The sequence below is a fragment of the Sphaeramia orbicularis genome, chromosome 21 (assembly GCF_902148855.1).
Source record: "Sphaeramia orbicularis chromosome 21, fSphaOr1.1, whole genome shotgun sequence".
Lineage (NCBI taxonomy): Eukaryota > Metazoa > Chordata > Actinopteri > Kurtiformes > Apogonidae > Sphaeramia > Sphaeramia orbicularis.
Genome location: NC_043977.1, coordinates 28,431,025 through 28,458,760, shown reverse-complemented (window position 1 = coordinate 28,458,760; position 27,736 = coordinate 28,431,025). Strand labels below are relative to the sequence as shown.

The 27,736-nt window shown below is 35.3% G+C and overlaps 1 protein-coding gene across 1 annotated transcript; it reads left to right on the top strand.

Moving 5' to 3' along the window:
• On the top strand, positions 1-26,971 carry f5 (coagulation factor V). The gene is made up of 25 exons (XM_030124715.1): positions 1-365; positions 745-827; positions 2,194-2,316; positions 2,820-3,032; positions 3,163-3,324; positions 5,970-6,191; positions 6,274-6,439; positions 7,482-7,662; positions 9,888-9,984; positions 10,079-10,284; positions 13,698-13,845; positions 13,973-14,185; positions 15,341-17,453; positions 18,915-19,080; positions 20,127-20,363; positions 20,462-20,678; positions 21,496-21,675; positions 22,354-22,470; positions 22,571-22,642; positions 22,749-22,834; positions 22,922-23,077; positions 23,202-23,346; positions 24,762-24,913; positions 25,995-26,177; positions 26,270-26,971. Exons 1-25 carry the CDS (start codon positions 217-219, stop codon positions 26,414-26,416), a joined length of 5,934 nt encoding a protein of 1,977 aa, XP_029980575.1. The 5' UTR covers positions 1-216; the 3' UTR covers positions 26,417-26,971.
• The last annotated feature ends 765 nt before the right edge of the window (positions 26,972-27,736 follow it).

Here is a 27,736-nt window from a genome sequence, read left to right as displayed (position 1 = left end):
TAGGTATGACTCACAAGCACGCACAAGGTTTCAATTATAAGAGAGTAGAAAAAAAATATGCCAGGACACAGTTCATCGCCCTAGGACATAATGTTTACAAAGTGTGTGTGTGTGTGTGTCAGTGACAGATAAAGCACCCGGCAGACCTCTCTGTCAGATCACACATTCTTTGACTTTAGGAATAGACCGGTCTCATCTGCAGGACTGGTTGCAGATATGAGGCTTTGTGGAGTTTTGTGTCTCGTGCTGGTCCTGGTTCTGACTGTCCTCTGTGTCCAAGGAAACCAGCAAAATTCCAAGGAGAAACACTATTATATCGCTGCAGTTGAGATAGACTGGAACTACACTGGAAATCAAACAAACAGGTAAGACAACTGGGGGTTAGATTTTTGTAAAGCTGCAACCGGTGGAATTTTTCAGTAGTCTGACAGTTATCATCTTTTAATATTTGGTGATTGTATTATTTTGTATTTAAATATTTCATTTTATTACCTGAAATTGGTGACTGCAGCAGCATTGAATTTGTTATTCTTCCTCAGTAAATTTCTATCCTGTGCCTGTGTTAAATCTTTGACAACTTGTTCTTTGCGCAAGGATAAAACCAATGTAATTCTAAAAACACAGACAAACAAACATTGATTCCACTTAGTTTCCGACCAATGATACATTCATTTTTACGCCCTCAAGTCCAGTGAGTGCTGTGATCTGATTCATGTTGTGTGTTTTTCCACCACCATTACTCAGGTTTGGATCTACGTATAAGAAAGTGGTCTTTCGTGAGTATGAGAAAGGCTTCAGACAGGCTAAGACTCATCCTTCCAATTTGGGTAAATGATGCATATACACACTGTCATCCTGGCTCTAATTAAAAAACAATTTTGCCGTTATGGAACACTCCTCCTTCACATATACATGTAGTTCCTACTTATTTATTTAAGGTGGTTGTTTCTTTGTGGATAGCTTTGCATCCTTGAATGTCTCCTTGTCATGAAAACATAGGAATGGATTAAAAAAGAGACATAAAAAGAGAAACATGAAGCTCAAAATGCTCATGTTTGATGACCGTGACAGCAATAATTATTATGATCTTAGACCACAGGTGTCAAACATGTGGCCCGGGGGCCAAAACCAGCCCGCCAAAGGTTCCAATCCGGCCTGTGGGATGAATTTGCAAAGTGCAGAAGATATTAACAGTTAAGGGTGTTGAACTAAAAAAAAATAGCATAAGAACCTAGAAATACTGACTCCAAATGTTCTTTTTGGTTTAACATGGAAAAAAAAAAAAATGACGTTACGTTTATAAATAATGTCAACTCCAATTACTTCTCTTTGATTTATTGCAAAGAACATTAAACTCTGATATCCTTTAATAATAAAACATCAATAACTTGAACAAATATGAACAACCTGAAATGTCTGAAGAAAAATACGTGTAATTTTAACATTATTCCGCCTGTTTTGTGTCTTGGTAGATCTGATCTGTGATGCGTATGTATAAATCATAAGTTGAGGCATAATATTGATCAAATTTTTCTTATTATTTCTTCTTATTTTTTTTTCCAGAAATTTCAGTTTTTTCAGGTTATTCACATCTTTTTTGTTTGGATAGTTTGTAAAATGTAAATAATTTCATAATTTAATCTTATTTTTTGCATATGAAAAATTTGGAGTTGTCATTATTTATAGGCTATTATGCTATTATTTGACTGGTCCGGCCCACTGGAGATCAAATTGGGCTGAATGTGGCCCCTGAAAGAAAATGAGTTTGACACCCCTGTCTTAGACCAAACTTATTTAGCAGTGCTTTCTCTCATTATTAAAGCATCAAACAGAAAATTATTGGACTCTTAAAGTAGCTGCAAAATGACAAAATTTTCACACACTCTTATGATCTTAAAGAATTAGACAGTTTTCTCTGTAACTTTTAAAGAGCTGTCTCTTCCTAGAAACAAGAAAACTGGAAAAACTCTCACTCTTTTTTATCTTCTTTATCACTTAATGACTCTCACATCCAGACTCAAGTCAGTGAACACACACTACTGTACTGTACTTTACTCACTGTGTTCTTAAAAGTACAAAAACACAGAAAAGCGGTAATGAGTCAGTTTGACTTTACGTCATTTGTGCCAGTCTGTCATCGTGACATAGTAAAGTGAATACCACATGAATCCAAGACTGTCTCTGTCTGTTCAGGTCTACTTGGACCCACCCTAAGGGCTGAGGAGGGGGAGACACTTGTCGTCACTTTCAGGAACATGGCGACCGGAGTATACAGCATCCACCCACATGGGATCGCTTATGGGAAACAGTCAGAGGGTGCGTGCCTGTTCATCCAGATGTATGTGACAGCTGTGGTTAACCTAAGGATGACCGTAATCTCTAAAAAGACAGTCTGTTAAGGTCATAGTGGGTTCTCATGATGTTACACATTGTAATAATTACACAAGATTGGGCAACAAAACAAACAACTTTGTTTGTCTTTTTCTAAAATATTAACCAGAACAGGTGGATTACTGAAGCAGACAGTACTGAAGTCCAGCAGGAAGCATTACTGAGCCTTAGGAAATCACTGTCTGGATCAAAGAAAAATAACATGCTGTGGATCTAGGAAATTGAAAGTGATTTCTACTTAATTTGCGCTTAATCCAAAAGTCAGAGTGCAGAGGAAATGTTAAATTAAGGAAAAGCCTTCAGGAAACTGATTAAGTCTTCATTAATGTTTGATTTAGCTGAAATGTTCTACTAATTTCATAGCATTTATGGAGTGGAAACCCCCCGTAAGACCCCAGCTTAGCTTTTTTTTTTTTTTTTTTTTTCAGGAGCCAACTACTTTGACAACACTTCACAGAAAGAGAAAGAGGACGATGTAGTGCGGCCTAACAGTGAACATGTTTACTACTGGGAGGTGACGTCAGATGTTGCTCCACAAAAAAACGACCCTTCCTGTCTTACCTACACCTATGTCTCCCATCAAAATGTGGTGGAGGATTACAACTCAGGCCTCATTGGTACTTTACTCATCTGCAAGCCTGGTAAGAAATAAAACCTGGCAGTGGGGTTATTGTTGCTTGACCAGAAAAAGCATAAAACCTAAACTATGGCTCAGAAATATTTGTCAGTAATTTATCATTAATTGTGATTGTTCTTTCTCTGTCTTTGTAGGCAGTCTGGATGAGTCAGGAAATCAGGCCAGGTTCCACGAGGAGCATGTGTTTCTTCTTGGTGTTTTTGATGAGAAACGGAGCAAATACAAGCCAAACACCTATGAACCGGACAACCATGTCAAATACACCATTAACGGATACACACAGGGATCACTACCTGGTTAGTACTGACTGTCATCACACTATGTTGGGTAACGCTGGGAAGTTCCTTTTTCTTTTCAAGTGCAGTATTTCTTTACTACTTAAACGGATATGTTGTCATTATGGAGAATGCTTATCCTCTTTTTTTTTTGCAGTTACGTCACCACAGTGAAAACGGTGAAAATGAGCTGCCAGTAGTTAGTTGGTTTTGTTTATTTAGTTTTTTTATGACTTGCATTTTTTATTTCTTTTTTCCAAATGTATCACATCATCACACATCAATTACTAACATTAGAGCACTGGTAAATAGGGGTGTAAGAAAATATCAGTTCTGCAATATATCGCGATATTTCATTTCACAATACTGTATCGATGTTAAAAATTACTGTATCTATATTTTTAGGTATTTATTCAAATGCCGATATTGTGCTGGTTCATTTTTGTGTTTTTGTTTTTCTTTTTTGTTTATGTTTTATTTATTATTATTTAACACTCTTTTATTAAATTATGTTTGTTCCTTTGTTGAGACTGCACAAAAATAATGTTCTGATGTTAGTTATGAACTAATAGAATATGAACATTTGAACAGGATCTTAAACCATAATGTCTGAAAAACATAATTTAAGTTTCAACACAGGAAAATTTTGGGATATAGCATTAGATCCTGTTGTGATGAAATAAAAATGTGTTTAGTGTTTGTGCATATTTCTGGTGTAATTCAATTCTTCAAGGAAATAATCTTTTTTTAAAAAAATAGCCTTTTTAACAGTATCATAATATATCGTGATATATCGTATCATGATCCTAGTATTGTGATTTGTATCATATTGCCAGATTCTTGCCAATACACAGCCCTTTTGGTAAATTACCCACCCATAACCAGGGGTCTTCATATCGATATAGTGGCTTTTTATCCCACACACATCAGTTTGGAGTATCCATACATATAATATATATACATACACCATAAATATCTACACAGAGGTGTCTAATCATAATATACACACATACATGCGTAAGGTATGTGAGCATTGTCTTTTCAGTGTGAAAACTCTTAGCCTTTAGTGTAGTGATTTTCAACCTTGGGGTTGGGACCCCATGTGGGGTCGCCTGGAATTCAAATGGGGTCACCTGAAATTTCTAGTGATTGATACAAAAATGAAAACTTAGTAATAAAAATTTACATTATATAGCCTAAATGTTGCCTAAAATTAAATATATTATAGAAAACTATTACACGATCAAAAACAAATTAATTTCAGCAAATAAAATGTCTCTGTTTTAATGTCTGAGGTCACCAGAAATTTCCAATAATTTATAAAAAAAAAATTAAAACTTACAAATAAAAATTTGCATTATATAGCCTAAATGTTGCCCAAAATTAACATTTATTTGCAGCATATTGTAGCAAACTATTACACAATCAAAAATAAATTAATTTCAGCAAATAAAATGTCTCCGTTTTGAATGTCTGAGGTTGCCTGAAATTTCAAATAATTTATAAAAAAAATTAAAACTTACTAATAAAAATTTACATTATAGAGTCTAAATGTTGTCTAAAATTAACATTTATTTGCAAGATAGTATAGCAAACTATTAGATGATCAAAAACAAATTAATTTTAGCCAAAAAAAAAAGTCTCTGTTTTGAATGTCTGGGGTCACCTGAAATTTCTGATGTTAAAATGGGGTCACGAGGCAAAAAAAGGTTGGGAACCACTGCTTTAGTATTTAAAATCTAAAGATTCCAGGTTTTTTTCTCCATTTCAAAAGATATTTTTCTGTCTTGTCCTGCATCCTATTTGACTTTTTTTTTTTCTTTTTTCTACTTGTCTTGTCCAGTATCATAACAGCAGAATGGTAGTCTGGCTGCCTTTTGGTGCTAAACAAATTTGCTTTGCCAAGGGAAACTTCATAAAGTATGTGAAGCTCCCCTTGATATTCTACTGTCTTTATTATGAGTTTTGTTAAATCGCATTTTGATGCGGGAGTGGGAGTGGGTGGGGGGTGGGGTGGGGGGCAACAAGAAAGAAGAAGGTGGCAAAGACCCTCACAAGAAAATATCAACAATACAAACAATAACAACCATGCTGATAATTATAATGGTAACAATAACTACAACAAGAACTGAGTAAACTGGGCAGAAAGAATCAGAATCAAACAAACGAACAAATAAATAAACAAAAAAAAATGTATGACATTCTTTCATAAGCCGCTACTTTTCCCACTTCCAGCATCTAGTCCTGGAACGGAGGCTCTCCATATTTCTTCCAGTTCCTCATGATCATTTGTCGTCCAGTCATTCGAACAGTCTGTATCCAGTCTTTGGTTTTGTTTATTTCAATGTAGACTAAGAACAGAGTAAAACCACTGAACTGACTTGACATCTCTACCTACATAGAGCTTAATACTTTTAGTACGAGCACAAATGTGTTCACTGACTGCAAACCAGGCCATGAAATAGTCCATCACTCACTTCAGTTTAATATCTCCCAGTTTGGTGGTGTTATTATGTAAAAAAAAAAAAAAAAAAATCTCTCGCTTTTGCTTATTTGCACAGATTGCGAGAGGTGAATGCTGTGGTGCCTCTGGTTAAAAATAAATAAATACATAAATTAAAAATTGACCCCACAAGATGAATAAAAGTTTTCTCCTTCCTGTGCAGATGTCAGTATTTGCGCCTACGCCTCTGTGAGCCTCCATCTGGTGGGTATGAGTTCAGAGCCTGAGGTCTTCTCAGTGCATATGAATGGGCAGGTGCTGCAGCAGAATGGGCATAAGGTGTCTTCGGTCGGTCTCATCAGCGGCTCCTCTGCAACTGCCAGCATGGTGGCCCTCCATCCAGGCCGCTGGCTTCTGTCCTCACACACCACCAAGCACATGGAAGGTAATAAGAACTATAAACACACATTTTGGATGTTGTCAGGGTAACTTAATCAACATCACATAATGTTTTTCTACCTCTGCAGTTGGATTGCATGGTTTTGTTGATGTGAAGACGTGTGAGGGTTTTGAGGCCCCCCACAGAAGGATGACCCATCAGCAAAAACGTCAGAGCAGAGAGTGGAAATACTACATAGCTGCCGAGGAAATTGTCTGGGACTATGCACCCAACCTGCCTGAACATGCTGATGAGTAAGAAACATTAACAGATACTTTACATTTAATAGATTTGATAGAATTTTAAAGATATACATGGGTGAGGTCAAGGGCGTCACAGATGGACAGCCCACTACTTTTTCATTCATAACTTTTGAACCAGATGAGTTTAAGACGAATATTACATATAATTGGAAAGGTCTAAATGCCATCTTAAACATACTCAAAGGGCAAAATTTTGATTCAAATTTTTTCAAATGAAAAATATCAAAAACTACTGCGTCATAGACGGACAAAAAATTAATGTCTACTTTTGCAAGAATTACAAAGTTCTCAAAAGTGAAGTTCCTCTGACATTTTCATCCTAAAATATATTCAGTGTATAACTTAAATCCTCTATTTTACAACCTAATAATTGGTTAGAGGAAGAAAATATTTTATCATACTTAAATAGTAAGAGTTTTGACAAATGGCAGCGTCACATAAATATCAAATTAAACATTTTCATTTCAATTATCAAATCATATACATTTTTTTTTTTTTTTTTTTTACAATATTTACAACATACAAAGAATATTAACATTATATTCAAATGTATTTTGCATAGATATATGCATTTATTCATTTTAAACACTGTGTTTAGAATATGACATAAATAATATAATAGTCAAATATCAATGTATTTGGAATGAATTTAGTTTATTTATTAGAGTTTATAAAATGAACCCAGAATCACGGCAGAAAACTGTGTCACTTTCCAAACATTCACACTGATAAAACTCCTCAAATTTTTTTAGACATTTTTTTCTCATTTCAAAATACATTTTCCTGAAAATATAAGTATTTACCTATCCAAAAAATATAAGTATGGTGTAGATTATTGTAAATTAATTTTTTGGCCAGATGTTAATCTTCCCTTGACTTCACCCACGTTCAGAAAAGTGCGTAAGCCTAGTTACTGTGTTACATCATTGTGAAAAGGGTCCTGTGTGTTCATGGAAACTATACACATTCATTCAAATGACTGTGTCATTTGTACTTTGTACTTGTAGATTAAACCTCTTGTCTCCTTGTGCAGGGACTTCAAGTTGCAGTATCTGACACAGTCCTCAACACGCATTGGTCAGAGGTACAAGAAGGCAGTGTACACCATGTATAAAAACGAGTCATTTACAGAAAGATCAGAGATCTTACAAAGGAAAAATGAGCTTGGGATCTTGGGCCCAGTGATCAGAGCACAAATCAGAGATGTCATCAAGGTGAGATATATTGAACAAGTATCAAATCAATTAAAATGGAATACATGGGAGCAGAGGTGGTAAGAGTCCATATGTTCTGAAGACACCTGTGTAAAAGAAAAGTGGTAAAAGTAGAAATTCTACTGAAGGGTCCGATCAAGTGGTAACACGTGGACACATTTAGTGTTCAACAGTCTCTGTCATGTAAGCAGAGTAACTTATATGCATGTATTATACATATTTGAGGAGGTATTTATGTATAACAAAATTCGGGGAGATAAAATTTTTAGGTGAAAAATGTCAAATTACTGCTCTGTAACACATGGACTTGAAACAGACATCAATTTTTTAAGCTTTACACAAACATTCAAAACATGCAGTTCTTGACAGAAATTGATATCAAGTAGGACAAAACCTTTTGGACAGGTTGCCATAGTAACATTTGAACGACTCTTTACCATTATATGCATCATCCAAAATGTTGACGTATTTTTAAAGCAAAAAGCCAGATATGATCACAATGTTTTATTTAATGTATTTAATATTAACACAGTGTTATTTATAAGTTGTGGTGGTCCATACTGATATAGGTAAATTACAAATAAGGAGTAATTTCTTGGTAACAGTTCACAGATAGTATTTTTAAATGTGACAACCTGAATAAATATTCACATTTTTTAGATAAATTTTTTTGCGTCAAATTCCAGCTATATTTTTATGTCTGCGGCATGGCTACTGTGTAAAAAGTACAATCGATAAAACTGGTTGTAACTGTTTTCTACGCGTGGTATTTTAAAAAGGATAACAGTTCCAAAAAATAGAGATCTTTAGCTAAAAACTGAGCCCCCTTGAAAAATGATGTGTGCAAATTTATTTTTTCATGCTGATGTTCACTTTCATTGATGGGACCCTGAAGTAAAAGTGAAAAAGCACAGGCTCCAGTATCTCATTTCTGCTGTTTCTGTGTGAAGCTAACTGAACCTCACAAATAGCAAGACTATCAAACTAAATACACTGAAAAAAACACAATGACATTCATTCCAATATTCGCATACTTTTTCAAAGTCAGAAATGGAATTTGAAACATGAAGACGCCTTCTTTGCTCTGTTTTGTTAATCCTTTTAGATTGTTTTTATCGTTTTATTTTTTACGCGCATAATATACTGTACATTGAAGGAAACAAAGGGAATATTTTTTGTGTTATCATCTTTTTAAGTCCTTTTGGAAATTGAGAAGGTAAAAAAAGATAGTTTTGAAAACGTAGCCTCACAAAGTAACTGCAGAAATCTGTAGAATGAATACAAATAGTATGTAAAAAAAAAAAAAAAAAATACATACAGTAACAAAGTATTTGTATTTAGTATCTTTTTATGTCTGTATGTACACATTGGATTTATAGTTAGAGCAAACAAAGCCACAAAATAAAAGACAGCTAAATCTTCTCAAAAGCACATGATTTATAGATAGATAGATAGATAGATAGATAGATAGATAGATAGATAGATAGATAGATAGATAGATAGATAGATAGATAGATAGATAGATAGATAGATAGATAGATAGATAGATAGATAGATAGATAGATAGATAGATACTTTATTGATCCTTTGCAGGAAATTGTTTAACCCTTTCATGCATACTGGTCACTACAGTGGACAGCTATTCTACAGCTGTTCTCTTGTATATTCATGGATTTTGTGGTTCTTTTTTTTTTTTTTTTTTTTTTTTAACACATATCTTTATTAAAGCTTTAAGACACTACATATCTTTTCTGACATGGATTGGTAACATTATGTAGATCTCCCCTGAGCATAAACCCCCAGAATCACAAGCCCTCCCCATAGTTTTCACACAATTTATCAGTAAAAACATGTTTCTGTGCATCAAAAATTAAACGCGTGGTGTCCAGCTGAGTGGACATTTTGCAACTTCATAAAAAATAGGTTCATAAGAATTTTTCTTTTCATTATTGTTTTTTTATGTATTTTTAATTTTTTTTTTTTTACAATCTTTTTTATTTCATTTTTTTTTTTTTTTAATTTATTTTTCAGAAGAAAATTTCCAATTGCATTGTTTTTTTCATGCCTAAAGAGGAATAAAAACACTCAGGAAAAAATTTTGATGAAGGTTCTCGTAATTCGTGCATGAAAGGGTTAATGTATGTAACCATTCTCTGTAAACACATTGTTGAGATGTCAGTGAAGAACCTTTTCTAGACAGCATCCTCCTGCTTTTTTTTTTGCAGATTATCTTTAAGAATAAGGCGTCCAGACCTTACAGTATCTACCCTCATGGACTGACATTTGAAAAGTTGGAGGAAGGGGCCAACTACCCAGAAGGAGGTACTGGGGATCTCTTCACTTCACACATTTTGAACAGTTTTACTACATTTTGGCTGAAAACACACAAACACTGACTATATCCCACTGTCTCTAGGTAACCACTCTCACGCTGTTCAGCCTGGTGAGACACACACCTACGTCTGGCGTGTGGTTGAGGAAGATGAGCCTTTAGACAGAGACTCGCGATGTCTGACACGAATGTACCACAGTGCGGTGGACACTCCTCGTGACATCGCCTCTGGACTGATCGGACCAATCCTCATCTGCAAGAGTGAGTCCCTCAATGTCAGGAATGTGCAGGTAAACTCACTTTTTTAACTCTTAAAGACCTAGAACTACTTTTATATAGACCTCCAAATGATTTTTTTTCTGTACACTAACCTTCCCCTAAATGATTTATCACCATTTATTTTAACATTATTCACTTAAATTTACATTTTTCAGTAAAAATATGGTATTGTCCTATATTTAATTTGCAGATCATATAGATCAGGGGTCTCAAACTCATTTTCTTTCAGGGGCCACATTCAGCCCGATTTGATTTCCAGTGGGCTGGACCAGTAATATAATAGCATAATAACCTATAAATAATGACAACTCCAAATTTTTGACTATGTTTTAGTGCAAAAAAAAAAACATTAAATGATGAAAATACTTACTTTTATAAACTATCCAAACAAAAAAGATGACTTACCTGAAAAAAATGAAACTTCTTAAGAAAAATAAGTTCAATTTTAACAATATTATGCCACAACTTATCATTTATACATGTACATTATGGATCAGATCTACAAAGACACTAAACACTTAAAATTGTGCTTAATTTTCTTTAGATATTTCAAGTTGTTCATATTTGTTCAGGTTATTGACATTTTATTGTTGCAGGATAGTCTGGAAATGTAAATATTTTCATAATGTAATGTTATTTTTTGCACTAAAACAAAGACAGAAATTTGAAGTTATCATTATTTATAGGCACAATGTAATTTTATTTTTTTATTTTTTTTTTTTTACATTAAATTGAGAAGAAAATACAGAGTCATTATTTTTTGTAGGTTATTATGCTATTATTTTACTTGCGATCATATTGGTCTGTATGTGGAACCTGAACTAAAATGAGTTCACCAGCCTTGACTGTGGAATTTTTGCACTTTGCAACTTCATCCCGCGGGCCGGATTGGAACCTTTGGCGGGCCGCATTTGGCCCCCGGGCCACATATTTGAGACCCCTGATGTAGATGTTCATAACAGTTCAGAGTAAAGTTAAACGTTATTATTTCAAAACAGAGAAAACTGAAGTGAAAGTGACTTTTTCAGCAACATATATCATCAACGTAACATAAAAACAGGCTTCCTCAACTGCTGTCATTCGTCACACTACATGGGTTTTTCTCATGAATCAGTGTTGCAGAAGATAACGGTATTTCCACATTTACTACGATGCATGTGAACATCCAAATGCGTCATATCTGATGACGATGAAAAGCTGAAAAACCGCATTTTACGTGAATTATCTCAATGTATGGATAGAATAAGTGGTTCATAAGTTATTAAATCAGTCAGTGCTTTTGGTCATTAGTGGCTGTTCAGGTATTTGAGGGTTAAAAAAAAAGGAAACGGATTTTCCAAAGCAGATAGCAAACATACATACATATTAATGTACCTCAGATTATTCTTTTCGGTTTATACATAGAATGAGTGGAATTAGTCTTGGAGAAAATGTTTTTTCCTCTATGTTCTTTAATTTCATGAACACTCAAACACATGTTCTGTTTATCTATGTCATGGGTCAACAACCTTTTCTATCTAAAGAGCCATTTTAGGACAGAAACAGAAAAACAAAACTGTCTGAAGCCAAAAGATATCCTTATATGCTTTAAAAATCAAAATCTTACCAAGTGTACTTACAAGTGTACTTACTATCTCATCACACTTAAAATAAGACATAATCACGTGAAGAGTAACTTTTCAGCAAGATATAAGAACTTATTTTTAAACAATAGATCCTGAAAATCTTATTTCAAGAAATCTTACCAAGATAATTTTCACTTGTTCCTTTGGCAGATTTTTTTTGCTTAATTCAAGATTCTTTTTTTTTTTTTTTGGCTTAATTCAATCAAAAAAAAAAAAATGCCAATAGAACAAGTGAAAATTATAATTCGTAAGATTTCTTGAAATAAGATTTTCAAGATCTTTTATCTAAAAATAAGTTCTTATATCTTACTGAGAAGTTACTCTTTAGGTGATTATGTCTTATTTTAAGTGCGATGAAATATTTTGACTAGAAATGAGAAAAATAAATTTGGCAAGATTTTGATTTTTTCCAGTGCTCAAAGTGGCGACTGTATAAGCAGTTCTTTGGTATTAGTTTGTACAGAATAGGTTGAGAATAAATCAAAGTTTTGGTGCATTTACAGAAATACAAAGAAATTTCAGAAATACATTAGACAAATGGTGTCATTTGTTATTATTGTGGCCTGATATGTGAAGGTTTTCTTTGAAATGAAGAACACAAATGAATGAAAAGTAGTCTACTTTTACTTCTACTACTACAACAACTATTTTTATATTTTTTTGGAGTGTTGTCTACATTTTTACATCCGCATAACATCAGAATGACTTGGTTGTAACAGGAATAGGAAAATGTCTAAAAAGTGTTATTCCTTTCCATGTGTTTTTCACAAAGCCACATGGAGCCACTTGAAAAGGGCCCGAGAGCCAAATGTGGTCTCCCACCCCTGATCTATGTGATAAACACATAATGTACCTATATGGATTATGTGTTTTTTTTTAACTCTTCAGCGAAGAGGTGAACGCAATGGCAGCTGTTTTTGTTGTCAGCAGAATTATGCATAAGCTGTTAAAATGATTCATACATTTTGGTGAAAGCGTGTGTTGAGACTAACATTGAGAAATAGCATGTTTGAAATACTTCGATGGAACTATGTGATTTGAGTATGTTTTGACGATTTTCCATAATGGTTTTGTAAACTTAAGGGGTTAGCAAAATGCAGAACTGAAAAATAAGTAAAGTAGAAGGGCACGCAGAGCACATACCACTGCCAAGCTTCCATGGCCATGTTATTCAACTACAAGTGCGATATTATTGTTTGAAAAAATAAGAAATAAAAATTTTATCCCTTTTATCAGATCTTGCTCCAAAAATTACCACAAAGTTTCAAGTTTTATGTTGAAAATCACAAGATGTTTTTGCATAATCCTACTGACCAACAAACAAATAGTATAAAAAACACCCTCTTGGTGGAGGTAACTAACCAAGTAATAGCTTATATATTGTACAGGGTGTCCCATAAGTCTCCATACATAGGAAAAATAAACGTTTCTTGACATAAACCATTTTTATTTATATAATATGCTCTATATGACTGCCATTTTGTCGGGAACACATTTCAATGTGTGTCCTCCACTGCTGAAGAACTATAAAGAAGAAATATAAAGAAATACATGTTAGAACCATATGTATTATGTCTCCTATGTATGGAGACTTATGGGACACCCTGTACATTCAGCCTATATATATATATATATATATATATATATATATATATATATATATATATATATATATATATATATATATATATATATATATATATATATATATATATATATATATATATATGTTTGCAACTGATAAAATCAAACTTACACTCTACATGGAAAATAAAAGTAAGTCGTTGTTGTTTTTTCAGCTTAGAGCAGACAAGGAACAGCACGCTGTGTTTGCAGTGTTTGATGAAAACAAAAGCTGGTACATGGATGACAACATTCGACAATATTCAGATCGATCCAGAGTCAACAAGGCAGATCCAGACTTCTATAGGTCCAATGTCATGCACAGTGAGTTCAGAAAAAGCCTCATCCTTCAAGATCTGATCTATGCATATACTATTTGCTACTGTATTTAACTCTGCTGTCTACAGCTGCCTGTCAGTCAACTAACATGATGTCTACTGTCTGTTTGCAGCGGTTAATGGTTATGTATATGAGAGTGGTCCAGTCTTGGGCTTCTGCTACGGTGAGGTTGCAACATGGCATGTGTCCAGCATTGGAGCGCAGGACTACATCCAGACAGCTACATTTTATGGTCATAAATTTGAGCTAAATGAGCGCAAAGAGGACATTCTCAGCCTTTTCCCCATGACTGGAGAGACCATCAGTATGGATATGGACAACACTGGTGAGTCAGAGCTGACATGTCCATTTATATATATTCAGGGTTCCTGCGGGGTCTTAACCCTCTCATGCATGACGTCCACATCTGTGGACACATAGTTTCAGCTCACTTTCTGAAGGGTTATAAAGGCAATATTCTCCAATCCACATGGGGGTAGTCTCTATAGAACTAAGCAATACAATGAACAAAAGGATCATCTTAGTTGTAGAATTTGGACTGCTCTGTGATCTCCTAAAGTTAACCTCCATAGGACCCAGCTATGGGTTATTGAGTTTCACAGCTTTGAACAACGCCCCCCCCCCCATAAAACTGTCCACCGCAAAGGACATTCCATAAACATTTTAAAAAATGCATCTGAAAAAACCTGTTGCATCATGATGTTTCCAATTTTGACAATTATTTACTTAAAAAAAAACCAAACATGTACTTTCCTGGGTCTCAGAAGGTTAAATATCTTCTTAATAAAACTATATATTTTTTTAAAAATTCAAAATGCCTTTCAACTTTAGCCTAATTCTGATATAAATAACATAATAATATAAAATCAATCTAAAAAAAATCTAGATACTTTTTTTCATAATTTATGCATGAAAGGTTAAAAATCTTAAAAGTCTTGAATTTACAAATCATCATTTAATACCTTAAAAAGTCTTTAAAAGGTATAAAATTTGATACGGTAGGTCTTAAGTTATGTTGCCATGAACTTGTTTGTATTGTGTTTAAATGTGTCTGTTAAATGTCCAAGCTGCAAAGAAAGTAACATTAGCTGACTCAGTTCCACCTGTTCCAACTCAACAATTTATATTGAAATTAGAAACCAATTGGAGCTAACTTTGTAGTCTCTGGTGAGAAATGAGTCTGAACAATGGGAATCAAGGTGTAAATAAATAAATAAATAAATAAATAAATAAATAAATAAATAAATACATTTTCCTAAATTCAAGGAGTCACAAATTTTTGCCAGTATGCCTGTGAAATGGGCTGTGAAATTGGCATTAAATTTTGCTCTAAATAGTTTTAAAAAAAGGTCTGAAAAATTGTTAAATTTAACCTGTAGGAACCCTGCACATAACTCAACCTGAAACATTTGCATAGAGAACTGCTCAGTCTTATACATGCAATTTCAGATAAATATTTTTTGGTTCTCTCTTGTACTAGGTATCTGGCTCTTTGGTTCCTTTGGTATGCACGAAACAACCAAAGGAATGCGTGTAAAGTTTCAGGATGTTGAGTGCTTCCGTGACTTCCAGTATGAGTACAATGATTATGAAGAGCCACTAGGAGGCAAAGAATATATAACGTGGAAGCCAGTATCTTTGGATGATATCAAGAAAGAAGAAGAAAAAAAGAAGGAGCTAGCTAAAGAAGAAACAGCAGCAGAGCTGGATTATTACACAGCACTGTTCGCAGATGAATTAGGCCTCAGGTCTCTGAAGAACCAGACAGCAGATTCAGATGTGGAACAGATTGATCTCTCTTTCCTGGACTATGATATTGTTGATGCAGGGGCGATTACAAAAGACACACAGAATAAAAATGAAACAACTTCAAAACCAGATCCTCAGGTGGATGCACAGAATCATACGTCAATAAAATTTATGAACCAAAGTGATACAGTAAATACACAGAACAGCAGTGTGTCATCAGGATTTGACAGTTTCTCTGAATATAAAATAGGGAACGTAACCATTTCAAGCCTGAATATATCACTTGAAAGTACAACTGTAAATGATAGTTCTCCTGAAGTTCTTTCAAACTTCAATAACGTCACATCGTCTTCAGACTCAGAGAACACAACGCTACCCAATGCCACTTCAATATTAATGGCTGGAAATGTGTCTACAGAATCTCCTAGCCTCACCGTAACAGAGACTACAAACCTCACTGAGAAATTGGCAAGAAATTTATATTCTATCTTGGGGGTAAAAGGAAAAAATGCAACAGTCATAAATGGAACCCAGACTTCTGTGAGTAATATTGTGAAAGAAGATTCAGAGGAGATACTAACCAGAGGGGATGTGTTTTTCTACTCTGCACCCGTTGATTCACCAAAAACACCAGAAGGCAACGAGTCTGTCCAGGAGAGATTGAATAAGACGTCTACAAGTCATGTCAACATATCAGCAGCCACAACAAATCAATCAGTGTCTACTCCAAGAGCGAACATTACAGTAGTTAGCATCAGCAGCAATGAGACACGCAACTTGACCTTAGAGTTGAAGGTGGAGAGCACAAGCAACAAAACCAATGTCACTGATTTACCGCAGACGGCAACAAAACTGGAGTATCATCATCAAAATGTTTCCTCTGGAGATGAGATCACGTCAGTCAATTCCAGCCTTGACACATTAAAAACAGAAAATATAACATATTCTACACAGTTGAATAGTTCGGTGCAAAACGTCACTGTGGAACTGTTCACGTCGAATTCATCAAAGGAGGTAAATTATGAGAGTAGAAGTAATGTAACCACTCTTCCTGGGGAGTTAAACCATACAACCTCTGTAGAAAATGTCACCAGCGAGACTACAATGTTGAACGTGCCCATTTCCAGTGATCCAGTTACATGGAGCAGCTCCGAGGAGTTAGGAGGTTCAGAAAGCAGTGAAGAAGTGTTCATCTACCTCCAAGAAAACAAAACAGAAGCCATTAAAACCACCTCCATCAAGACACAGGAAGAAAGCTGGACTTACGATGCGACTCACCAGATGGTACCCAATGAAATTCCTGACCACATCCTCAAATACATTAAGAAGGATGAGGTTCAAACAACCCCGATTCCAAAAAAGACTCCTAAGGTTAAAAAGGTGACGCTTCGACACAGGCCCCTTAAAGGCCAAGGTATGAAAACAAGGAGGAGGAAGGAATACGTGCCTCAGTCCAGGAGTGGTTTACCATTCTCCCCTCGTGGATTCAATCCTGGCATGGCCCCACGTGGATCCCGACCCCTCCCACCACAGCCCATTTCTGATGAGGAGGATCTCATCAACCAGGCTATAGTCATCGGAGTACCCCGGCCAGATTTCAGTGACTACGAGCTGTATGTTCCTGGGGATGACCCAGATCACATCGGACCAGATGTTCATGATGTCAAAGCAGATGAATATGAGTATGTGTCCTACAAAGACCCCTACAGCAGCCACGAAGACATCAAGAATCTGAACCTGGATTTAACCAGCAAACATTACTCACAACTGTCAGGGCCAAATGTCAAGACTTACTTCATCGCTGCAGAGAAGGTCGAGTGGGACTATGCTGGTTATGGACGGAGGTAAGTACATAAAGAGCAGTAAAAACCAAACACTTTCATATCAAGTTTTCTGTGGGCTCAAATGGAGTGAAAAGAGTATGAGCTTTAATGATTGCAAATAATTCTTAAGTTTATAGCTGAAAATCAGCATTTGTAACCTACTTGAGAAATTCATTTTTAGTCCAATGGCCCAAAAGGTCTGATGGACTATTGGTATCAGTTGGCGTCCGTCCATCATCCCTCCATCCATAGACAATTTTTTTAAGAATCTTCTCCAACATTGTCAGTCAGAATGACTTGATATTTGTTGTGGAACATCTTTGGGGTAAGGTCTACCAAGTTTGTTCAAAGAATTGCGAAATATTGATTTTTAAATTTTTTATGAATTTTTGATTTTGAAAAATCCCCATTGGTTTATAATGGGATAAATTTCAAAGTGATATAAGTTGAAAACAGTTGAAGATATTGATGTAATTACTATTGGCAGTAGATAGGAAGTGACATATGGGCTTTCATTTGGTGCCATAACCTTTGACATTGAGTGACCTTGAAAGGTCAAACAAATGTCAATTAATGTCATTAAATATGCCGTTGGACTACAGGACCCTTGGTCATACTTTATTGAGTTTTCTGATTGGTATCTCTACACAGATGTTCATAAAAGGACTTCTGTTTTCAGAGACTTTTTGTAACTTCACTTCTTTATTTACAAATGCAAATCTTTTCTGTGCTTCCCAAAAAAAAAAAAAAGCCCAACCAGAATGAAGCCAAACACCCTTAAATCCAACCAAATTTTCATGCATGAAAAATATGATTTCAAAAAAGAATAGAAAAAAGAGAAAAACATCTCCAATTATGTGTGTAAATTTGCTGGATTGGATATCTTAAAATTAGACTAAAGGTTTGGCCAAAATTTATATAAATTGAGATTACAATCGCAGACAATTATTTAAAATAGATTTCATATGCAATATTATTTTTAAGGGATAATAATATTGTTCCTTTGCTCTTATTGTGCAAACTATATTTGTAACATCTTACTGGTTAAATGGTTAAACTAGTTAGCATAATATTAGCTGATACCTTAGATTTTATTGAAAGTAGATTTTAATAATTCATTTTAATGAGCAACATGCTTGACAAGAGTACGTTTTTACTTTCTTTCTTTTTTCTTTTAAAGACTAACTTCCCAGACGTAATGAATTTTACGTCATTGAAATTTCCTTTTTTACAGCAAACACACACACAATGTTAAAAATAAAAATCTTCTCTACATGAAAATATTTTCTTTTCAATCATAAATCTTTCATGTACAAACTTGAATTTCTCATGCAGATTTATTTTGCAGGTTTAAAAGAACTTATTTTCAGTCTCCAACTACTTTAGAAGCTCAAACTCTTATTGAAACTAATATGAGCCCATAGTATTCATATGTGCATCTGTAACCAAAGCTGAAAAAAGTGCATTTATCACCACAAAAAGGCAAGACAAGTCGCTCCAAAACACCGGAGACACGAAGTTCACCAAAGTGGTTTTCCGAGGTTACCTTGACAGTAGCTTCACTACCCCTGACATCCGAGGGGAGACGGAGGAGCATCTGGGCATTCTGGGACCTGTCATCAAGGCGGAGGTTGGACAAAGCATCATGGTAAGATCTGAGTTCTATCCTGGTACCACAGTATTATTTTTTGGAAATTTTCATTAGTTGTAATTCTATTTAGAGTTTATTTGATTTTTGATTTCATTTTAGTTTTAGTTCATTTTATGACTGCATTAGTACTTCAAACTGAATAATTTTACTTTGTGTTAATTTATTTTAGTGTTATTTGTATAGGCGTAATGGGGATCATTGTTTACTTAAGGTCTGAATTCATTCTGTTTTTGTTCACCATAAACCATTAGCAATAAGTAGGAAAGTATGTGTTTTCATTAAGTATTATGACCATTCTTGAGTGTTTTTTGTGAATCAAAACCTCACAGCCCATATTTTGACTGTTAATACCTATTATGTGGCATAATTATGTGGTCTTAAGTATTTACTCTTTGACAACTTCAAAATGAATTTTTCTGGATATTAAACATTTGCTAAGTGATCTATCGCCATTTATCATAATATTATCCTTTATATTTTTGCATTTATCAGTGAAAATCAGGTATTTTTCTGTAATTAATTTACTGATCATGTAGATGTTCATAAAAGCTCAGAGTAAATGTACATATTTTTATATCAAAACGGAGAAAACTGAAGAAAAAAGGTGACTTTTTCAGCAAAATACATCATTAACTGAAGATAAAAATAACCGTGTGCAACTGCTTTCATTTGACAAACTCCATGGGTTTTATTAATGAATCACTGTAGCAGATACTGACAGTGTTTCCATATTTAATAAGACACATTTGATACTATTGAAAAGCTGAAAACTGCTTTTTTCTGCAGTAAATTTATTGTTGAGATTGGATGCTTTTAGAATAGAATAGAATAGAATAGAATAGAATAGAATAGAATAGAATAGAGTTCAATACAATACAATGCATAAAACCGAATGCAACAGAATACAATAGAATAGCCTTTATTATCGTTGTGTGTACAGTGACATTAGGAGAATTTTGTTTGCTGACTGCTGTTTAGGTCTTGAAGGGTTAACTGTTTAACACCATAACCACCAACCCACAGTAAACGCCTCTGTCTAACAGGTGGTGTTCAGGAACAACGCTGATCGCCCGTTCTCCTTACACCCAAATGGGGTTTCGTATACAAAGAATATGGAGGGTCTGAAGTATGACGATGGCTCCAGGTACTGGTATCAATATGACAATGAGGTTCTACCTAATGGCAACTATACATACATGTGGAATGTCAATTCTGCGGCTGGGCCAATGCCAGGAGAGTCTGACTGTCGGACCTGGGCCTACTATTCAGGTGTTAATCCTGTGAGTACTTTAGAGTCAGTTACAAACATAATAAAGGTTTCATTTGCTGATCTGTAGAAGCTTATATGGATGCTGCTGTGTCTGCTCTTCTGTCGTAGGAAAGGGATATCCATTCAGGCTTGATCGGACCTTTACTGGTGTGTCGACAAGGTACTCTAAGTAAACCGACGACAAACATAAGGGAGTTCACGCTGCTGTTTATGACTTTTGATGAGTCACAGAGCTGGTACTATGAGAAGAATCTTGAGATGCTGCAGAGGAAAACCCGAAGAAGAATGGTGGGCCCGAGCGTAAAGGAGAGCTTCAAGTTCCACTGTAATGTATCACCTTAATCTAGTCTAGTTTTAATTATCCTCCACTTAAAACTATACATGCACATTATAGACCACAGGTGTCAAACATGTGGCCCGGGGGCCAAATCCGGCCTGCCAAAGGGTCCAATCTGGCCCGCGGGATGAATTTGTGAAATGCAAAAATTACACTGAAGATATTAACAATCAGTGGTGTCAAAATCATTTTAATTCAGGCTCCATATACAGTCCAATTAGATTTCAAGTGGGTCAGACCAGTAAAATACTATCATAATAACCTGTAAATAATGACAACCCCAAATTTTCTTTGTTTTTTTGGTGTAAAAAATTAAAAATGACATGAAAATGTTTACATTACCAAACTATACTTTTACAAAAAAAAATGTGAATAAGATGAACAAATATGAACAAATTGAAATATCTTAAGAAAAGTAATTTTGCAATTTTACCAATATTCTGCCTGTTGCTAAATGTTTTGAGATTGTAATGCACATGTTTAAATGATAAACTGATAAACCGAGGCATAATATTGTTAAAATTGCACTTGTTTTTAAGTTAAGACAATTAAAATTGTTCATGTTATTCAGATTTTTAATGAAACTTTGTAGATGTAAACCAGATCATAATATAATTTAACTTTTTTTTACTGTTATTATTTTACTGGTCTGGCCCACTTGGGATCAAATTGGGCTGAATGTGGCCCCTGAACTAAAATGAGTTTGACACCCCTGAAATAGACGGTGGAGGTGCAAGATATCAATTAGATAATAGATCACTTGACTATAAATTATAATAAATCTGTTCTCATGTTGTTTCTGTAGCCATCAATGGAATCATTTACAGTCTAAAAGGCCTGAGGATGTACACCAATCAGCTTGTGCAGTGGCACCTGATCAACATGGGGTCTCCAAAAGACTTTCAGAGTGTCCACTTCCACGGCCAAACATTCCTCCACAAGAAGACCAACAGCTACAGACAAGCTGTATTCCCACTTCTGCCTGGTAAGCTACGTGTTTGTTTGTTAAATAACCAAACACTTGCTGTTTTCATTTTTTGTCAATGCTGAGTTTCACTTTGATTTAATAAAATTAGCCTTTGCAATGTGGTTAATTTGCCTTGGACAAGATCCAATAGGTTCAGAAAAATATTGTGAAACATTCGGAGTGATCCAAAGAGGACACCTGACTTTTTTGATGCTAGGTGTTGACAGATATGTTTTTTATTCACCATGTGCTGGCAAAAAACTGGTATAGCTATAAGAAGTCACTTGATAGCTTTCACATCCCACCAAAATACTAGGATTTTATTTGCAATAAATAAACAAAAATTAATACAAGAGACATTTTCTCCACAGTTTTAACTTTGTAGTTTACAACAGGATGTCAAACTCATTTTAGTTCAGGGGCCACATACAGCCCAATTTGATTACAAGTGGGCTGGACCAGTAAAATAATAACATAATGACCTAAAAGTAATGTCTTTGATTGTTAATGTCTTAAAAGTAATTTTTGCACTTTATGAATTCATGCTGTGGGCCGGAATGGATGATTTAGCAAAATGGTTTTGGCCCATGAGCCATATCTTTGACACCCCTGATGCCACTTTTTCTTTTTTCCAATAACCTTGTGCACATATGCTTTTATTTATATTATCGACATGTGTTCTGTCTGTTTTCCCAGGGAGCTTTGCTACACTAGAGATGTATCCGTCCAAGCCTGGCCTGTGGCAACTGGAGACAGAAGTTGGTTTGAACCAACAAAAGGGCATGCAGACCCTCCTCCTGATCCTGGATGATGGTAAGAACAAATAAAATATTTCTAAAAGCACTTAAACGTCATTGGCAGTTTGTTATGTTGTGCTTTAAAACTCAAATATGGCTTTTATTATTTCTTCAAGACTGCTACCATCCACTTGGTCTAGAATCAGGCAGTGTGAAAGACGACCAGATCACAGCTTTTAATACTAGAGGTTGGTATATCTACCTGTCTTCATCCAATTGACCCTAAAGAATCTCACTATAAGCTAATAATATAAGCACTGTTTTACTAATATAATCATTCTTCCTTTTCTGAAGGATACTGGGAGCCCCACCTCGCCAGACTGAACAATCAGGGTAAATACAATGCGTGGAGCACCGAACAAAACCACAGCTGGATTCAGGTATGTGTTAGGGCCAGGGTAGGTGTGTACACTTGCATATCTGCATTTTCTTCCCATGTGATTACAGTGGACTTGTTCCTGGTACAGGTGGACTTCCAGCGACCGGTGGTGGTCAGTCAGGTAGCAATCCAGGGAGCCAAGCAACTATTTCAGTCTCAGTTTGTGGAGAGGTTTTTTGTCTCATACAGCAACGATCGGCGGAAGTGGGTGTACTATAAGGGTGACGACAAGAGTTTTAGGAAGGTAAGGACACGCTGGATCTTTTTCATCTGGAGGGCAAACAGTTCCAAAGAAAAGTAGAAAAGTTTAACAATACTTTTACCTCTCTCTGTTTCTGTCCTTACCCTGTTTTTCACTCTGTCATTAGCTATTCTCTGGAAACCAGGAGGCTTATGAAACGAAGACAAACACTTTCTTTCCACCTCTGGTTGCCCGCTTCATTAGGCTCCACCCCACTGACTGGTACAACAAGGCCACACTCCGCATGGAGCTGTACGGCTGTGAGCTTGATGGTAAGATATAGGCCCAATCCCAATTCACCCCTAACCCTCCCCCTTACTCCTACCCCTTGGCCCTTGCACTTGGCACTACCCCTTGAAATGGAGTTGCAAGAGTTAGGGGTTGAAACATTCCCCTCTGAAATGGAATGACCCTTCCAGACCAGTTACGTCATCAGCAGTCATCGATTCCGCAATTAACAGATGCAACAGCTTTGTTTCCAAAAGAATTCCCCATGCCGTCAGCAGCTGTAACCATTTCTGTTCCATGGGCTTTGGTCATCTTTTTGCGACTATCAACCGCAAACTGCAGAAGTGCGATCTAAAACGGCTTTAAATGGTTGATCAAATGATTAAGATTGATTGTTTACAAAGAAAATACGTACATTTGTGTGTTTCTTTCATCACACTGCTGCAGTTTTTTGCTGTGTTTACCTCCACATTGTTGATGATTCGAACAGAATTATGGGAGATTTCTCATACCCCTCCATTTGTAGTGTGGTCCTGAAAAATCTTCGTTTCGAGGGCCATACAGCCCTCCCCCTTAGCCCATCCCCTCTGACTCATCGAGAATCGGGGCACCCCTACCCCTTCATGTGAACATGCAAAATGGAGGGGGAGGAGTAAGGGGGAGGGCCAAGGAGTGAATTGGGATTGGGCCTTAGTAACAGTTCTGTATGCAAACTCTTACTTAACTAAAATGACAACCGTTAGCAGAAAAACAGTGGTGGAAAAAGGTTTTACAACACCCATAAAATTTCATACAATCTCAAATATAATCTTGAAATATTTGTGGAAAAAAAGTTTTTGTGTTTCAGAAGATGTGGTTGCATCACACAGACACAAACAAATGCAAATTATTATTATTATTATTTATTTTTTTTTTTTTTTGGGTCATTGTTAAGAAGAAAAAATAACAACACTAAATTTTTACAGTTTCAACATGTCAGGTCCTGGATGTGTTTTATTATCTTGCTATTATCCAGTTTTGACCTCGATGGAACAGAGCATGTGCAGAAGGGAGCATGTGGGTTTGGAGAATGGAACAATACTTGGCAGAGTTCAATGACTTAAGAGTGATTATTGATTTATCACAAATGCATGAGGTGTGCAATTTTTTTCCCACCACTGTATGGTTAAAGTATGCAATGTAAAAGTAGTCACTGTGTAGGAAACTGGTCCTTGTCAGTCTTTAACTATTATTTCTGATGCTTAATTTCACTGTTACATTAATGTATATGATGTGTTTTACTGCTATAGACATTTAAATTTGACTCATTTTAACTGAATTATATATTGTTTACAGTTTCATCCATAGTAATGCATCATATACTGTAAGATCATAATATGTTTGTACCTTCAGGACTGGTGTCATGAAAAGCTACATTTTGAGATGATGTGAATGTGACTGCTCTGATGTGCACCTCTAGGTTGCTCTGTGCCTTTGGGGATGGAGAGTGGACTGATAGAAGACCGTTACATCACCGCCAGCTCCATAGCCTCCAGCTGGTACTCAGGACCCTGGAAACCTTCCCTCGCACGCCTCAACAAACAGGGCACCATCAATGCATGGCAGGCTAAGGTACTGGAGCTACTGGATTAATTTCAACGTCACATGTGAACAGCTATTTATATAAGGGTAAAACAGACAGAGTTGCTTTAGTCTCTTAACACAGGAACTGAGTGATGTTGACATATGCTGTCAATATCTAATTCTGTTCTGTGTCCTCATTACCATGGGTCATGAATGCAGGTAGGCTATTATTGATGGCTGATTCATAACAAATAATTAACTCGAACAGTGGTAAATAAATTAAAAATCAAGGACTTAATAGATTATGTAAATTATTTTACTTTTTTAAACTCTTTTTATTGAAATTAGAACAATGACAATATAAAAAAGTCATATACAGCATCCAATATATGCGATGTCAGAATAAGAACATTATATCTGCACTCATATAAAATTCAAAAATTTTTGCCACATTTTCAGAAATAGCGAGAGAATAGTGAATTCATTTTCATTTCAATCCTCAAATAAAGGCATTTTCTTTCTTGCCTTGGTAAAACCTATGATAAAATGCTTTTGGTGAACATATTTAAAGTGCTCTATTGTTATTACTACAGTAAACAGTATCTCTTTCTTTATTCACCAAAGGTGACAAAAAACACTTATGGCTGCTTTTTCCAGTCTGTTATGTTATGATAATAAAATCCTTTATGCACCTTCTTAAAGTAAATACACTTGTAAATTTTAGTTATTTTAAAAATCTGATCTTAATCCTTCCTTCTTCTACTTGTAATTGCTTTATATGAATTTATTTTGTCTTTTATTTCATTCAATGCTTTATTTATGTATTAATCTGTAATAACTGTATTTATTTATTCATCTGTATCTGTATTTTACATTGTTTTTGCATTTTGTGTTATTTCTTGTTTGCGTGAATCGTTGTTGCCTCTTTTATTCTGAGTTAATATCATTACAAATGAGGGTTAAACCACAATGATTTTTCAAGTATAAATAAAGACAAGTGATGATTTATAAATGTTGCATTAGCTATTTCCTTGAATGGACGCTGAGCATAAACACACTGACCGTCCTTCATATATTTATAGAAAATACATTAGTGTGATAAGTTTTCTCTGGGCTCTTTCCTCCACAGTTTGGTAACATGAAACAGTGGCTTCAGATAGAGCTGCCTCAAGTGAAAAAGATCACTGGTATCGTCACGCAGGGGGCCAAGTCTTTGGGGAAAGAGATGTACGTCATGTCCTACTCCCTGCAGTTCAGCAATGACGGAACTCACTGGATCGACTACTCAGAAGATGAGGGCCGTCCATTCAAGGTAATTTTTAGTTCATCCCACTGCAAATGAAAGTTATTTCACATTCATAGAGAAGTAATTTAAAAGCTATTTTCTGTTTCTCTCAAATACAGACTTTTACTGGAAATATTAACAATAACGACCACGTGAAGAACTACATCTACCCACCTATTTTCTCTCGGTTCATTCGAATCCTCCCCGTAAGTTGGATGTACTCCATTACCATGAGAGTAGAACTACTGGGCTGTGACTTTGAATGAGAAACCATCTTCATGAATAAACACCTATGCAGAATTAAACACTTGTAGTCTATATGTTTGGCATATAGTCACTCAAAAAGAATATTACATATACTGTTTGCACTAAAACATAGCTTTTGTGTGCAAGCAAAAGCTGGCACATACATACCAACATTGCTTAGGTCATATATTAAACTCATCATATTGCTTGTAAAATGTGAAAATGTTTTGCATCTATAAATAAAATGTTATTGCTATATAAATTCTTCCTGCCACTGGGAAATTTGCAAGTTTGCAAGTTTATTTAATCGCTACAAGTTTCATTATAGGAAGATATATAAGCATCAGGACTATCATCCATTGTCAGTACTTGTTTTATGTGTTTTTACAATATTAGTTTTAGATTTTTAAGCTGTATCAGAAATGAATGTTAATATGTGTAAATATGTAAGTACTATTGCATTGAAAGACTCTGTAATTTATCTGTCAATAAATATGATTAATGTTGTTCTTAATCTGTGACAAGCTGAATTTGTTGGCACGCACACTGTCAGATAGGAAGCTCTGGTAGGACTCAGCCACGCCAATTATGTGAACACTGATATATTCTCACGGTAACTTGAAGGTGTCACTTTTAGCACCTCTGCTGAGACCAGACCCATCGTTAAGCTGCACCTAAGGGCCCCCAGAGTCAACAGACACGTGCAGCTGCAAACACATGGCATGTTTATCCATTTGCTGATCATGTTAAACTAGGCGCTGAAGGTGTAAAAATCTCAGCATGACTGTCCTGCGTGCTACTGATCTCTGAGGACAAATTCACTCATAGATCAGCTTTATTTGGCAACTGGCCGCCGGAGGCCTCTGGGAATACTGAAGAGAACCAGCTGTGGAGTTTAGTGTCATTAAACAGTCAAAACGATATTCATGATCACAGGCATATTGCTGACGTCAACACATTAGATGTGGTTAACCACATAGCATTGAATCAGATGCACTTCTGTCAAAACACCACCAGATGTCACTCTGAACTCACTGTGGCAGAGTATGACCCCCTCTAAAACCTGTCACTGATATATATATATTTTTTAACTAGACTTTAACTTGGTAAGGAGATCATGTTAGATGCAAAATTTGATGACTTATCGCATTAAAACTTAGAAGTTTCTTGTAAATATAGTGAATTTCTCATCAGCTGAGTTGCAAAAACTAAATTACATATTCTTTTATTTGTTTTTATTTTATTTATTTACTTATTTGAAGGGACAGTGCATATGAATGTACATGTAAATGTAAAGAAATAATATTATAATGGCAAAAATTACAAATATAAAAACTTAA